At 41.4% G+C, this 15,960-nt stretch overlaps 1 protein-coding gene across 4 annotated transcripts in view; it reads left to right on the forward strand.

The window, feature by feature from the left end:
• The first annotated feature begins 347 nt into the window (after positions 1-347).
• lsm14aa (LSM14A mRNA processing body assembly factor a) overlaps positions 348-15,960 on the forward strand; it is a 40,673-nt gene continuing 25,060 nt past the window's right edge. For all 4 annotated transcript variants that reach the window (XM_079809353.1, XM_079809354.1, XM_079809355.1 and 1 more), the window contains exons 1-2: positions 348-640; positions 1,611-1,774. In XM_079809353.1, the coding sequence (XP_079665479.1) occupies positions 520-640; positions 1,611-1,774 (285 nt within the window). In that variant the 5' untranslated portion in view covers positions 348-519. The remainder of the gene's footprint in view (positions 641-1,610; positions 1,775-15,960) is intronic.

Consider the following 15,960-nt stretch of genomic DNA (forward strand, 5'->3'; position numbering starts at 1 on the left):
TATAGAACATTTTTCTCTAAAAAACTCAGTCGACCCAACGTACAATGATGGTAAAATTTATATATATATATATATATATATATATATATATATATATATATATATATATATATATATATATATATATATATATATATATATATATATATATATATATATATATATATATATATATATATATATATATATATATATATATATATATATATATATAAACAAACACATTTCATGAATAATTTAGTGAATTGTGGTATGGCTGCTTTTACCGTAAAGAACTGCTTTGGGTTCCCAAACACTCCCAAAAACATGTAAAAGTTGGGAAACCCTGGTGTCGACGAAATGCAGGCGGTTCAACGTCATTTCCGCTCGATGGCCTGAAAATGCAGGCGGCCATATTATTTTAGCAAAACACATCCACGCAGCAGCAGCAGCAGCAGAAGCAGAAGCTTGTTTACGCTGCGAAGTGCGGAGAAATATTCAACACAGCTCTCTCGGTTTAGTCCAAGTGCTCCAGTGAGGATGAGCGGCGGCACGCCGTATATCGGCAGTAAGATCAGCCTGATCAGCAAGGCGGAGATCCGCTATGAGGGCATTCTCTACACCATCGACACCGAGAACTCCACCGTCGCGCTCGCCAAAGGTCAGGACACACTCTTTCAGCACAAACACACTCTTCGTGCGCTTTAATTCGCGTTACGCGTTGGTATTTCGAGGGTACGCGTTGTATTTAGCAACGTGGCGGTGTCTCAAAGTGCACACGTTCCCTAAACAGACAGCAGGGTCGAGCCCTAGCCTCGTGCGGCGGGACTGCGCTTCAGGAGCGCGTGTTTATGAGCCAGTTTTGTGCTTTGGGCATCATAACGGCTAAATTAACGCGTCTGTTGGGTCTCAAAAACCCAATCTGGCTGCTCGCTAGGACTTTAGTATGTTAGGAGTGTGTTTAAGGTATGGTTTCCCACCTCTATCCAGACCAGCTGTTAGATCGAAGTGATGCTTTCTCTCACACATTTACCACGAGTTTCTGCCAAAGAGTTACTTTGTTGGGATCAGTCTATAATCAGAATCATGCTAGTGCTAACTGCTAATATAAAGTTACCACAGTTTTATGATATTAATTTTAGTCACTTAAATATTTTAGCTGAAACTATGGACGCCATGTTTAATGATAGATGTCCAACCTTTATACCTGACACACTCACAGAAAGTCGACAGGGCTCTCTAGAATAATTTATTGCCAGTCTTTTCTCTGCTTCAAGTGATACTATCTCAACAACATGTTATTAATATAGGACACATTTAAGCTAAACTTTTAATTACTCGCAGACACTATAACATTTCAAGATGAATCCCTGTCTGGCCAACTGAGATGTTGATATGAATGTGAAGATCATGACTTTTGGTGGTACTACAGCACACACACTAACTATATTAGCACCATTTTGTTGTTTTGGAAGCAGTGACGTCAAACTCAACAGGATTAGGCTTCATGCCAACAAAAGCTCTCCAATTTTAAGAAGATTAGAGTCAAATCTCAGAGACGACTAATTTGTTACGAATTACTTGGATGAAAGCTCATTTAAAACTAATGTTTGTCTTAATTCTTGTTGCAGTGCGCTCCTTTGGCACCGAGGACCGACCCACGGACCGTCCCATCGCACCCAGAGATGAGACGTTTGAGTACATTATATTCAGAGGAAGTGACATCAAAGACCTGACAGTGTGTGAACCTCCCAAACCGACATGCTCTCTGCCTCAGGACCCCGCCATCGTCCAGGTATAGATGAGAATGCACGCATGTGCAAATTAAGATTTATAATGGGCTTGACATACAAATGTGTTTTCGGTGCAAAGTAGGCCAAAGTCTAGTGAGCTGCCTACTGTTAAAGGAACACTCCACTTTTTTTGAATACAGGCTCATTTTACAAGTCCCCTAGAGTTAAATAGTTGAGTTTTACCGTTTTTGAATCCATTCAGCCGATCTTTGTATCTGGCGGTAGCACTTTTAGCATAGCTTAGCATACATCATTGATTCTGATCAGTCCATTAGCATCTCATTCAAAAAATGACCAAAGACACTTTCAATATTTTTCCTATTTAAAACTTGACTCTTCTACAGTTACATCGTGTGCTAAGACCAACTGAAAATGAAAAGTTGCGATTTTCTACACCTATATGGCTAGGAACTACTTTCTCATTCCTGCGTAATAGTCGCGGATCTTTGCGGCCGTACCATGGCTGAAGCAGCTCAATGATTGGTTGGTATTCTGTGAAACATGGTGGTAGTTACACCTTCGACTTACTATCACAGCCCTTTACAACACACAGAACCATGGCTAATCTCAGCTAAATCCACAACACAATTTGTCGGCTGCAAGCCTGAATCTTTCTCTGCAACTACACAAACTTAGTGCCGGTCACATTGAAAGTTTCCTAGCTGGGCTACTTTCAGGCGCTGTAATATCATTGCGCCGCTGCAGCCATGGTACGACCGCGAAGATCCGCGACTATTACGCAGGAATGAGAAAGTAGTTCCTAGCCATATAGGTGTAGAAAATCGCAATTTTTCATTTTCAGTTGGTCTTAGCACACGATGTAACTGTAGAAGAGTCAAGTTTTAAATAGGAAAAATATTGAAAGTGTCTTTGGTCATTTTTTGAATGAGATGCTAATGGACTGATTAGAATCAATGATGTATGCTAAGCTATGCTAAAAGTGCTACCGCCAGATACAAAGATTGGCTGAATGGATTCAAAAACGGTAAAACTCAACTATTTAACTCTAGGGGACTTGTAAAATGAGCCTATTTTCAAAAAAAGTGGAGTTTTCCTTTAAGGTGATGATACACGGGGCAACTTTGAGCGATGTTGCCGTCATCAGGTGAGACACAGGGCCCAGACCAATCTAAAGTATCCAGATAGAAATGTGTTGCCTGTTCTCATTGGGAAAGTGCCAAAAGCAGTCTGTTGCCCCATGTATCATCACCTTAATATCCTCCCAATACTTCAGGAAAGCCAAGAATGTGGTTCCAGTCTTTTTACCGAATCCTAAATCAATTTACAGATTTTGTCTGATACCCAAAACCAGTTTGCACTTAATTTTGTCTGGTATCCAAAACCGTGATTAACCGTTTCCTGTCAGCCAGAGAAGCAGGCAGTTGTGTGAGTGCAGCAACCATCTCATTTGAAGATATGGTCTTCAAAAAGCCTTTCCAAAAGGTACATCTGGATAAAATACGGTATATGTAAAGCATATTGTTCTTTGTTGCATAGAAATACCAAATCATAATTGGAAACCATTAAAATCTAAATTAAGCATTCAAGCACAGCTCAGTGGCAAAAGTAATGATTGGAGGCTGTCTGAACATTTTAATAATTAATAAACTGGTGATTTCTGAGTCAGTGTCGGCTATAGAGAGAAATTGATATTTCATACAGATGACATAATCAGAGAATATTGGTTCATTTAGGGCTCGAAATTAACTTTCTTTTTTACTTGATAGCACTAGTGCTCCCAACTAAAGTTTGGAGCACCAGCAAAAATTTAGGAGCACAGTACGACAACAGCGCTGGTCAGATCATTCAGTTTCTTTACTTTTAATGAATATGATTGTATGTTGAGCACTTGCAACTTAACTTTCGGTAGTTTGTGTGTTTGCTTGATGAAGAGAGAGATACTCAGCTGCTCGTCTGCGGCGATGCGCGCTTCATTAGCGTCGTCATATAGCCCTTAACACACTCATATTTGAGTATTGTGTGTATGACCGTTTACAAAATCAAATGATTCAGAAAATGTTTGCCATTGAAATGACTGGGAACAAAGTGTCCCAATCAACCTGATTTCACCCTATACTATTTGAAATCATAATTACATTGCAGTGTTGTTTTAAATCCCAAATATTTTACTTATAACATTCATCATTACCAATTATTCAGTTATTTGTATTTATTGAATACTGAATTGGGCTCAGTGTCACAATAGTATAGGGCTGGGCGATATGCCTAAAAGTTATCACGATGTAATTTTCCACATCAGTCGATATCGATAATTGGCACGATAAATGTCAAATCTTTTTCTTTAAAGTTTAAAGCCATATTTTTGCTCCTGAGTGAAAAATGTAGAAAAAAATCCTTTGTCAAAACATGACAAACACTTCCCAAACAGCTGAACTATTGATCAAAACTGAGGTAGATTTATTTATTACTATACTATTACTTTATTACTACTCTTAGAGTAGAATATTATTAATATAAATAGAATATATCTATATCCTCTATAGTGAAATCTAGAACTGTAATGATATAACTTTTGGCTCTGCTGACTGCAAATGCAAAGTTAAAGTGCTTTAAAGATAATGTTTGTCAAAAAAACAAAAAAATTCTGGTCAGCATGCCAAACCTTATATATAAATGAGATAGTCAATATCTATATACAGTGAGGAAAATAAGTATTTGAACACCCTGCTATTTCGCAAGTTCTCCCACTTAGAAATCATGGAGGGGTCTGAAATTGTCATCGTAGGTGCATGTCCACTGTGAGAGATATAATCTAAAAAAAATCCAGAAATCACAATGTATGATTTTTTTTAACTATTAATTTGTATGATACAGCTGCAAATAAGTATCAGGGTTCCTACGGGGTTTGGAAAAGTATGGAATTTGATTTGAGTAATTTCCAGGTCTGGAAAAGTATGAAAAAAAAAAAAAAAATCAGAGTATGGAAAAATATTTGTTTCCAGACTATTGTCCCTATTTCGTTTTCTAAAAATAAAATGAAGAATTTCTAAATGTATATAATATATACAATTGTTTTTTTTTCATGGCGTTTGGATCAGTCTGCCAGCGCTGATCGTTTTTACACTTGATCTGCTGGAGTTTAGGTCTGCAGTGATTGGTTGTTAGGCGGCAGTTGCCATCACAACGCCCCTACCTCAAACTGCTTGACTAAAAACACCTGGAACGTTGTGCTTGATTTTTACATTTGAGTGTGGACTTCACGGCAAACAAAATGAGAGTGCACGTTTTCCGAGGGCTGGCTTGCCGATCCTAAATATAAAGCCTGGTTAGCCAAAGATTTAAAATTTACAAAGAAAGCTATTTGCAAACTTTATGTCAAATCATTTGACATCTCCAACATGGGGGAGGCGCCAATTGTAAGCCATATGCTAGGCCAAAATAGTAGTGGGAAGTTCGGATCAATTTACTGACTCGGATCTTTGAATCTCGTTCAGCAAAATGAACAAATCTTTTTTTAAGTCATTTCGTTCGTTCATGACATCAACGTTGCGGCTGCGCTCGTGCTCACAGCCGCATGTAGACGGATCGACTCAAAATCAGAGACACGCAAGACTGATCATGCAGAAAATCTGCCAATTCCAATCCCTGGCCGATCAATCGGTGCATCTCTAATTTAAATGTACAAAATTACAAATATGAATAACATTGCACTGATTTAGAGCTTCGAACTTGACTGGGTTTGTGGGTTTCTGGAGTATATGAACACCTGAGAAAATCAATGTTAATATTTGGTACAGTAGCCTTTGTTTGCAATTACAGAGGTCAAACGTTTCCTGTAGATTTTCACTAGGTTTGCACACACTGCAGGAGGGATTTTGAGAAACACGGAGTTTGAGCTTCTCCAAAGATTCTCTATTGGGTTTAGGTCTGGAGACTGGCTAGGCCACGCCAGAACCTTGATATGCTTCTTACAGAGCCAGTCCTTGGTTATCCTGGCTGTGTGCTTCGGGTCATTGTCATGTTGGAAGACCCAGCCTCGACCCATCTTCAATGCTCTAACTGAGGGAAGGAGGTTGTTCCCCAAAATCTCGCAATACATGGCCCCGGTCATCCTCTCCTTAATACAGTGCAGTCGTCCTGTCCCATGTGCAGAAAAACACCCCCAAAGCATGATGCTACCCCCCCCCCCCCCCCCCATGCTTCACAGTAGGGATGGTGTTCTTGGGATGGTACTCATCATTCTTCTTCCTCCAAACACGTTTAGTGGAATTATGACCAAAAAGTTATATTTTGGTCTGATCTGACATGACTTTCTCCCATGACTCCTCTGGATCATCCAAATGGTCATTGGCAAACTTAAGACGGGCCTGGACATGTGCTGGTTTAAGCAGGGGAACCTTCCTTGCCATGCATGATTTCAAACCATGATGTCTCAGTGTATTACCAACAGTAACCTTGGAAACGGTGGTCCCAGCTCGTTTCAGGTCATTGACCAGCTCCTCCCGTGTAGTTCTGGGCTGATTTCTCACCTTTCTTAGGATCATTGAGACCCCACGAGGTGAGATCTTGCATGGAGCCCCAGTCCGAGGGAGATTGACAGTCATGTTTAGCTTCTTCCATTTTCTAATGATTGCTCCAACAGTGGACTTTTTTTTACCAAGCTGCTTGGCAATTTCCCCGAAGCCCTTTCCAGCCTTGTGGAGGTGTACAATTTTGTCTCTAGTGTCTTTGGACGGCTCTTTGGTCTTGGCCATGTTAGTAGTTGGATTCTTACTGATTGTATGGGGTGGACAGGTGTCTTTATGCAGCTAACGACCTCAAACAGGTGCATCTAATTTAGGATAATAAATGGAGTGGAGGTGGACATTTTAAAGGCAGACTAACAGGTCTTTGAGGGTCAGAATTCTAGCTGATAGACAGGTGTTCAAATACTTATTTGCAGCTGTATCATACAAATAAATAGTTAAAAAATCATACATCGTGATTTCTGGATTTTTTTTTTAAATTATATCTCTCACAGTGGACATGCACCAACGATGACAATTTCAGACCCCTCCATGATTTCTAAGTGTGAGAACTTGCAAAATAGCAGGGTGTTCAAATACTTATTCTTCTCACTGTACCAATAATATAATTTTATACACACACACTTAATAATTGTGCAAGTAGTAAAACAATAAAAACCAAATGGGCAAAAAATGCATTTTAAATTTAGAAACATTGAGTCCCCCCCCCCCTCTCTTATACAAATGTAGTTGTGGAACTCCAGTAAGGGCTGTCAAGTCTATTTTATTCACTTAAAACATCGGCTTAACTGATTTTATTTCTCTTTTAATACAGGTGATGCTGATTTATTAATAAATCACCAAAGACAAATTATGATACCGATGTATTTTTTCCATAAGTCCGGTGTTTTAGTGATTAGTTTGGTAACGAACTAACAAGGCGTTAAGCCTCTGCGTGAGCTGATATTAGGCTAATGTAGACTTAGCGCTGTGTTGGGCTCAATGCTATATGGAAGAACTTCGAAGAAGCAAGATAATTGAATAATTATATTACAGTCAGTGTGGTGAACCTGTAAGCAGTGCACGTCGCTCTGTTTTATGTCGGATTGCAAATTGCCAAAATCTCCAAATCACTGAAGTTGAGTGACCTTTCTTGACAACGATATCTGTGTCCTACGAGCTGGTCGTGGGTGCTGAATTTTCTTCAATTTGCTCATTGTTCTTGCTCCACTCCAGTCCTCCAAGCCTGTCGGCCACTGTGACTGTCAACAACACCGCGTGCGGCACCCAGAGGCCCGGTCTGCACACCGCATGCGCAGCGTTACACATAGCGTGTAAGCATTATATCGAGCATTTATTGAACTGTTATCGTTTTATCGGGGACAATTATTAGGGGCCAAGCACCGAAGGTGCAGACACCTATTGAAATCGTTAGATTTCTTATTATTATTCCGCCGCAAGTCTATGGCAGCCCTTAGAACCGCTTGCGGGAAAGTGGTGAAATTTGGCACACAGATAGAGGACAGTCCCAGCATTAACCACACCAATTTTGGAATCTCTAAAATAATCACTCTAGCGCCACCACCTGTCCAGTTTGACTCATAGTTGCTAATAACTTTTGAACCATAAGGGCTAGAAACAAAAAGCCAATTCGATTGCACCCTATGACGTCACTTTCCGTCATAATAATTTCCCCGCCATTTTTAATTAACCGAAAAACCTACTTTTGCGAACTCCTCCTAGGCCGTTGCTCCAATTTGCATGAAAATTGAGTCAGATCTAGGCTTGCTACGATAGTCGGTGTTGCCGGTGTTACCGGTGTCCAGACTCAACACCGGTTACATCACTTGCCCACCGTGGCACCGCCCACCGTCTTTTTGATTTTTTTAATAGTAATAAAATAATTTAGTTCAGTTAGAGAACAGACAATACAAATAAAAACTGAACGTATCTGCTTAATAAAGCAGGATCCGACCGTGAGTCTCGGCAGCGGCAGGAGTCATTCATCAGATTTAAGAGTGAGGAGCTGACTGAGATGATCGCGGAAGATTCGGTTTTAAAGCGAAATGTAAAAACGCCTATTTAAGGGAGTTTGTCATTTGTTTTGTTGTTGTGTTTTTCATTAAAAATAAGAGGCTAATGAACCCATAATTCAAGCAACCCGCAGCCGAAATGGCGCTAATGCAAAACCGAAAGTAAAATGTGCACGGCCGCAGTGCGAGCCTCCACGCGCACCCTCGCGCTCGTGCAGGCGCGTCGAGTATAAACAAGGCTTTACGGACGAACTGTTATTCATTCATGGCGTGCATCCCAATCATAGACTGATCAATGTTTGATCAGTGCCCTGACTACTGAACTAGGGAACTGATTGAGACGCACCCATGGCCTCACAGAGCGCGCATTTACAGACAAGCTGTCATTCACGGTGTGTGCGCACTGGCGCGTTTTCAGTTCAGAGCAGTCGTGTGCATGTTACTTTCGGTTAGATAGAATTAGTGATTTAAAAGCCTCCGCCGGTGATACCGGTATTACCGGTGTTGTCACACATCAATTAACCGGTGGGAAAATTTCCTCACCGTCACATCCCTAGTCAGATCATCTTCAGACTCGAGATGATTAGTCAAACTGATATTGAACAACGCTCAAATTAAATTGACAGTGCTCACAAAAATGAAAAACAGGCTTTATCTCCACAACGCTTTAGCATATTCTAACCAAACTTGGTGTGTGTTATGCCAACCATGACTTGAGGCTGCCTGCAGTGTTTCGGCGCAGTGCCACCTAGTGGTCCAGAGATACAAAAATTTGATATTTTTGATTATAACTTAAGAATGCTTTAGCCAAATATCACACAACTGGTCTCTTTAGAGTCACGCTGAGCCATACCATACCCAATTTTCCCATATCAACCATTTTGGGCGTCGGCCATTTAGAATTTTGTCAGAAAGTGCTATGTTTTACAAACGCATTGGCGTATCGTTACGAAACTCGGTGTGTGTCTTCGTCACCAAGCCCTGAAAGTACTCAAAGTTTCAAGGCAGCGCCACTTTGGACAAAAGTTATAATGATTTTTCCAATAATGCTAATAACTTGATTAAATTTGACTATTGTCATAAAACTGGTTTTAATAGATTCCTTGGGTCATGCCAAGAACATAGATCTCAATTTTACCATATTTGGCCAAACAATCTGTTCGCCATTTTGATTTCCTTTAGAAACCTCCTTTTTCAAACACCTCCTAGACGATTTGTCTGATTTTCACCAAAATCGAATCGTAACATCTTCAGACTATTACAGCAAAAAGTTATTAATTTCGTGTCAACAGACAAAACCGTTTTTATTTACTGCAGCGACAAAGTTGAGCCATGATGCCAAACTGACTCTCATATTATGGTAGCCCAGTTTGTGCTGATTAGTTTAATTACACTTTTGCCATTAATGTGTTTATGCAACTGAAAAAAAGCACAAATGTCAGAGCATGTCAACTTCTAAAGGGACCCAAAACAGCTCAGACTCCTAGGGCTTTTTATTGAAATGTTTTATTCTTTAAATGGAACAATTAAGTTTAAAGTATACTTAAGTTAAATGTATAAATAAATAGATAAACACAATTTACTAAAATTCACAGTAAAACCTAACCCAACTACAATAGGCCTTATTTAACACTAAATTAGATTAGATTAGATTCAACTTTATTGTCATTACACAAGTACAAGGCAACGAAATGCAGTTTAGGTCTAACCAGAAGTGCAATAGCAGCAAGTGCAGGATATACAACGTTTGCATAAGTGCAGGACATGGATATGTACTGAGTATATATAAATATATCTATAAATAGAGAGATGGTTATTACTATAAACAGAATTTACAGGTGAATATGTACTGTGAATAATATACAGATGGTTAATACTATAAACAGAATTTACAGGTGGATATGTACTATGAATATAATATAATATACAGATGGCTATTACTATAAACAGAATTTTACAGATAGAGGTATACAATATGTTAGGCTAAAATGAGGAATATGGCAGTGGATTAAGGTAGTGCAATAAATTATGGACAGAAGCTATCCGAAAAAAAGTGTAAAAGTGCAGTGGAAAGTGATTGCATTTAGAAGTACGGTGCAAAATGCAAATGTAAACAGTAGGTACTGTAAATAACAGTCGGCAGTGCAAATGAGCATAATCCAGTTACGGTATGGTAGTGCAAAATGCATAAGTAAACAGTTGTTACTGTAATAAACAGTCGGTAGAGCAAATAAAGTGAAGGCAGATGTGAGGTAGGAGTTATCAGTATATGAGGGAAGTGGATCAACGGGGGTTTGAGTTCAGTAAGGAGACAGCTCTGGGGAAAAAACTGTTCTTTAGTCTGCTGGTCCTGGTCCGGTGTATCCTGAAACGCCTGCCGGAGGGCAGGAGAGAAAACAGTCTGTGGGCTGGGTGAGATGAGTCCTTGAGGATGCTGCGAGCTCGATGCAGACAGCGTTTCCTCTGGATGTGCTCGATGGCAGGCAGTGGAGTCCCTGTGATGCGTTGGGCAGTTTTCACCACCCGCTGCAGTGCCTTGCGCTCCGCAACAGAGCAGCTCCCATACCACACTGCCACACAGTTGGTCAGGATGCTTTCTATTGCGCAGCGATAGAAGTTCACCAGGATGGCCGAGGAGAGCTGATTCTTCCTCAGTGTCCTCAGGAAGAAGAGGCGCTGGTGAGCCTTCTTGACCAGGCTGGAGGTGTTGGTCGTCCACGACATGTCCGCCGAGATGTGGATCCACAGGAACTTGAAACTGGAGACACGTTCAACAGCCATTCCATTGATGTGGATGGTGTCGTGTGTGCCTCTTGACTCCTTCCTGAAGTCCACGATGAGCTCCTTCGTTTTGATGGTGTTGAGGAGCAGGTTATTTTCGGTGCACCGTGTGGCCAGGTGCTGGATCTCCTCCCTATAGGCAGTCTCATCGTTGTTGCTGATGAGACCAATCACCGTAGTGTCGTCCGCAAACTTGACGATAGAATTAGATCCATACACAGGTTTGCAGTCGGCGGTGAAGAGGGAGTAGAGAAACGGGCTTGGCACACAGCCCTGTGGTACACCAGTGTTAAGAGTGATGGATGTGGAGCAGGTGAATCCTGAACGAACATTCTGGGGTCTGTCAGTTAGGAAGTCCAAAATCCAGTTGCACATTGAGGTATTGATGCCCAGGTCTCCAAGTTTGGCTATTAACTTGGTTTGGATGACAGTGTTGAATGCTGAGCTGAAGTCAACAAACAGCATGCGTGCGTAAGTGTTTTTATTGTCCAGGTGAGTGAGCACAGAGTGCAGTGCCATGGAAACCGCATCCTCTGTGCTCCTATTGCTGCGGTAGGCAAACTGGTGTGAGTCCAATGTGGATGGTAGAGAGTCTTTTAGGTGTTCCAGGACCAGCCGCTCAAAGCACTTCATGATGATGGGTGTGAGTGCTACAGGGCGGTAGTCATTAGGGCACCTCGGGTTAGAGTGTTTTGGCACTGGCACAATGGACGTGCGTTTAAAGCATGAAGGTACAGCTGCTTGGGCAAGAGACAGGTTGAAAATGTCTGTAAAAACCTCAGCGAGCTGCTTCGCACATGCCCTGAGAACACGACCAGGGATGTTGTCTGGTCCAGCAGCCTTGTGCGCGCTGATCCAGCTCAGTGACTTGCAGACATCTGTGGTGGAGAGTGTGATTGGTGGGTCAGCTGAGGGTTTGAGCTTGGTGGCAGTTTCTCTGTTGTCTCTTTCAAAGCGAGCATAAAAGTGATTTAGCTCATTCAGGAAGTTGACATCAGTGGCTGCGGGGGTGGAGTGGGGGGGTTTGTAGTCACTGATGGCCTGGATGCCCTGCCACATGCGTCGAGGGTCAGAATTGGGAAAGTGACCCTCTATCTTTAGCTTGTAGCAGTGCTTGGCCTTTTTGATGCCCCTCTTCAGGTTTGCTCTGGACGTACTGTAGGCTTGTGCATCTCCTGATCTGAAGGCAGTATTGCGTGACTTCAGCAGGAGTCGCGCTTCCCTGTTCATCCATGGCTTCTGATTTGGGTATGTGGTGATCTGTTTCTGGGTTGTAACTAGGGTTGGGAATCGTGAGAAATTTTCCGGTTCCGGTTCCGCCTAACGATTCCGGTTCCGATTCCGGTTCCATTAAAATTATTAAACAAATAGTGGTAAAGGAAAAAGGCACAATACGCAACTCAAACAATCCATTTTGTGTTTATTACTTGCTCTAAAATTTATTTACAGGTTGGCAATGTCAAAAAAGTCCTGTACTGTACATATATTACAGTATTAATTAAGCCATTCTTGCAACACATTTTTTTTCAAATGAACACCTCTGAAATTGTCTTATTACATTTTATCTCTCTGTCTCTGAATAAAACCAAGTTATAAATTATATTTATTAGTTATATTTATTAATTAGTTATATATTAATTTAATAGTAATTCAGTTATTCAGTGAACTTGTAAATAATAAATTGCAATTCAGCATTACAAAGGTAGCCTAATTGTGCCTAAACGCTTACCTAAACCATGGTGACTCAACGGTTGACAAATATATATATATATAGGCCTTTCACTATAAATCTGGTATAGTGCTGTGGCACTCTGTGCTGTAGCAAATGTTTTGTCAAATTGCTAGTGCAGCCTCCTTTGCATGTTATTAACTTTTCACGTGTTACATTTTGCTTCATTATCATTCATTCTTTGGAAATGAATCCATACTTGTGACTTTCTCTTCGCTATGCTGGTGGTCAACGAGAAAATATCTGACGCAAAACCGTAAATGTGTAGCGCGAGGGCTTTCAGTGCTGAACTGCGTTGCCCTCCTGGAAGCGGCAGGCAACGTAATTAATATTCATGATGAGGTGAGCCAGGGTTGCCAGGTTTTCACAACAAAACCCGCACAATTGCACAATCGCTTCAACCCGCGGACATGAAACACAGCCCGCGGCAACAGTGGAAAACGGGAAAGCGGGAAAATCACGGAGTTGGCAACACTGGCTGTCACTCGCTATGAAAGGATACGCTTCCAGCGCTTCGCACACACATTGCACCAGAACCGTTTTCGGAACCGAAACTTAGGAATTTCGCGCGGTTCTGGTATTTTTCAAAAATCAGTTTCGGTTCTGCATAAGAACCGGTTCTCGGTTCCCAACCCTAGTTGTAACACTGTCAATGGTGGTATTGATATGATCCAATACAGAGGAGGCGTAGAAGTCAATGTCCGTGTGAGCGCCACTGGTGGCATGAGAAGCAAACACACTCCAGTCTGTGTGTAGAAACCTTTTCTGGAGTGTGGAATCAACCCCCGCAGGCCACACCTTGATGGTCTTCACTATTGGCTTCACACGGTTGATGAGGGGTGCATATTTGGGGATGAGGAACAAAGAAAGGTGATCTGGCTGTCCCAGGTGGGGGAGGGGTGTCGCAACGTAAGCACCAGCCATGTTGGTGTAAACATGGTCTAAGGTTTTGTTTCCTCTGGTGTGGCAGGAAACATGCTGGTGAAACTTGGGTAGCACTGACTTTAAGTTTGAATGATTAGTCACCTGCAACAATAAAAGCAGCTTCCGGGTGATCAGTCTGTTGTTTACTGATGGCTGCATGAAGTTCTTTCATAGCAAGCTTGGCATCAGCATCCGGGGGAATATAGGCTGCAGTTATAATGGTGGAAGTGAACTCCCGCGGTAGATAAAACGGTCTACATTTAACCCTGAGAAACTCGAGGTTAGCTGAACAATGACTCCCAACAAGCAGAGTTTGTGCACCAGGCTTTGTTAATGTAAATGCACAATCCACCACCTCTGGTCTTACCGGAGCCATCTAATGTTCTATCCGCCCGGAGCGTGTGGCATCCCGCTAGCTCAATAGCGGTGTCCGGTATTCCGCCGTTTAGCCAGGTTTCCGTGAAGATTAGGACGTTACAGTTCAAAAGTTTCTTGCTGTGTGTGATGCGGAGTCGAATCTCCATTTTGTTCACTAGCGACCGTACATTGGCAAGGAAAATACTGGGTAAAGAGAGCCGATGTGGGGTTAGCCTTAGCTTTAGCTGCGTTCTGATTCGGCCCGGTTACAGGTACCCAACCCTACTCCACAAGGAGATGTGATCTTACCATCATCGAGTCTGAGATGAAAACTGAGACGGACTAAATCCAGAAGAACTGCGGCAACGTCTCCAAGACCCTTGAAGAAACCTTCCTGCAAAGCTACAGAACTGCGAAAATGTTTAGGCACTTGATTTTGTAAAGTGAGAATGCTTTCAAAAATAATGTCATAAATATAATTTTTTTGGTATCACTTTTATTTGGTGTCACCACCCCAAAACCGCTTTTGTTAAGTCAACTTTATTTATATAGCGCTTTTTACAATGCAGATTGTTTCAAATCAGCTTCACGGTGTTAAACAAGAAAATAATGGAATAGAATTTGATTCGGCTGTACAGGTACACTTAAGTTGCATATGGTTTTACAGGTAGCTTTGCAGGAAGGTTTCTTCGAGCTTCTTAGTGACGTTACACTGCAGTTCTTCTGGATTTAGTCTCTCAGTTTTTCTGTTTCTTCATGTAATCACAGAGCATTTGTATTACGAGTTGTCCGTCACAGACTGTGACTTCTCCACTTCCTGTGGATTTTTCTTTGACACCCCTCAAGAGGGATGGCTCGATACCACAATTTTGGCTTCAGTACGGTACAGAAGTATCAATATTAAATCGATACCATACAGGGTCTGAATTTTTGCGCGGGTATTGCGCATAATTTTAATCACTCATACCAACAACAGACACAAGCCTAAAGAGCTTGCGCATTCCAAATAAAGTTGGTTTTCCTTAGTCAAATGCACACAAAATGTCAATAATGTCCATCTTTAGTGAGTTCACACACACACAGTTGGTTATGTCTTTCGTAAATGTAAATGGTGCAATAGTATGTGTGCAAATATAATGAAATCTCTACGTCACTGGTTGAAAACAAACGCTGGAGATTGTTATATTTTAACGATGCGATCTTGTGTATGTGTGTTGATCGGTGTTAAAAGAATGTCTAAATTAGATCGTTTGAATTATGCTCTCACCTGTCGATCTCTTAATGTCTTGTACAAGACAGGAATGGCAAGTGACGGGTGCTTGGCAAGGTTTGATGCTTCTTCAGCAGTTTTATAAGCAAAGTTATTCCAAATTTCACATCTACTCCTCTCTTTATTAATTAGCTTTGGATGTGTTGAGTGAGATTCAGCTGCTGTATTCATTTTGTACTATGTTGCCATATTTGCCGGTTTCACGTCAGTTTGGGTAATGCACTGCACTGAACTTTGGAACAGCAGCATATACCAAAATGAGCACAATCATATTGTACCATTTTAAATAAAATATATACTGGTATTTTCCCAGTATCGGTATACCGCGCATCCCTACTCCTCAACCACCACCAATGTGCAGCACCACCTGGATAATTCGACGGCAGCCATATTGTGTCAGAACGCCCATCACACACCAGCTGATTGGTGGAGAGGAGACAGTGATGAGGCCAATCAGTGTATGGGGATGATGAGGTCATGATGAACAGAGGCTGATGGGCAAATTTGGCCAGGATGCCGGGGTTACACCCCTACTTTTTCCAAAAGATGGTATGTTTAATGACCATAGAGAGTCAGGACCTCGGTTTAACGTCTTATCCGAAGGACGGGAACTAAGGCTTAATCTTTC

The sequence above is a fragment of the Gobio gobio genome (assembly GCF_949357685.1).
Source record: "Gobio gobio genome assembly, chromosome: 25".
In the NCBI taxonomy this organism is placed as follows: Eukaryota; Metazoa; Chordata; class Actinopteri; order Cypriniformes; family Gobionidae; genus Gobio; species Gobio gobio.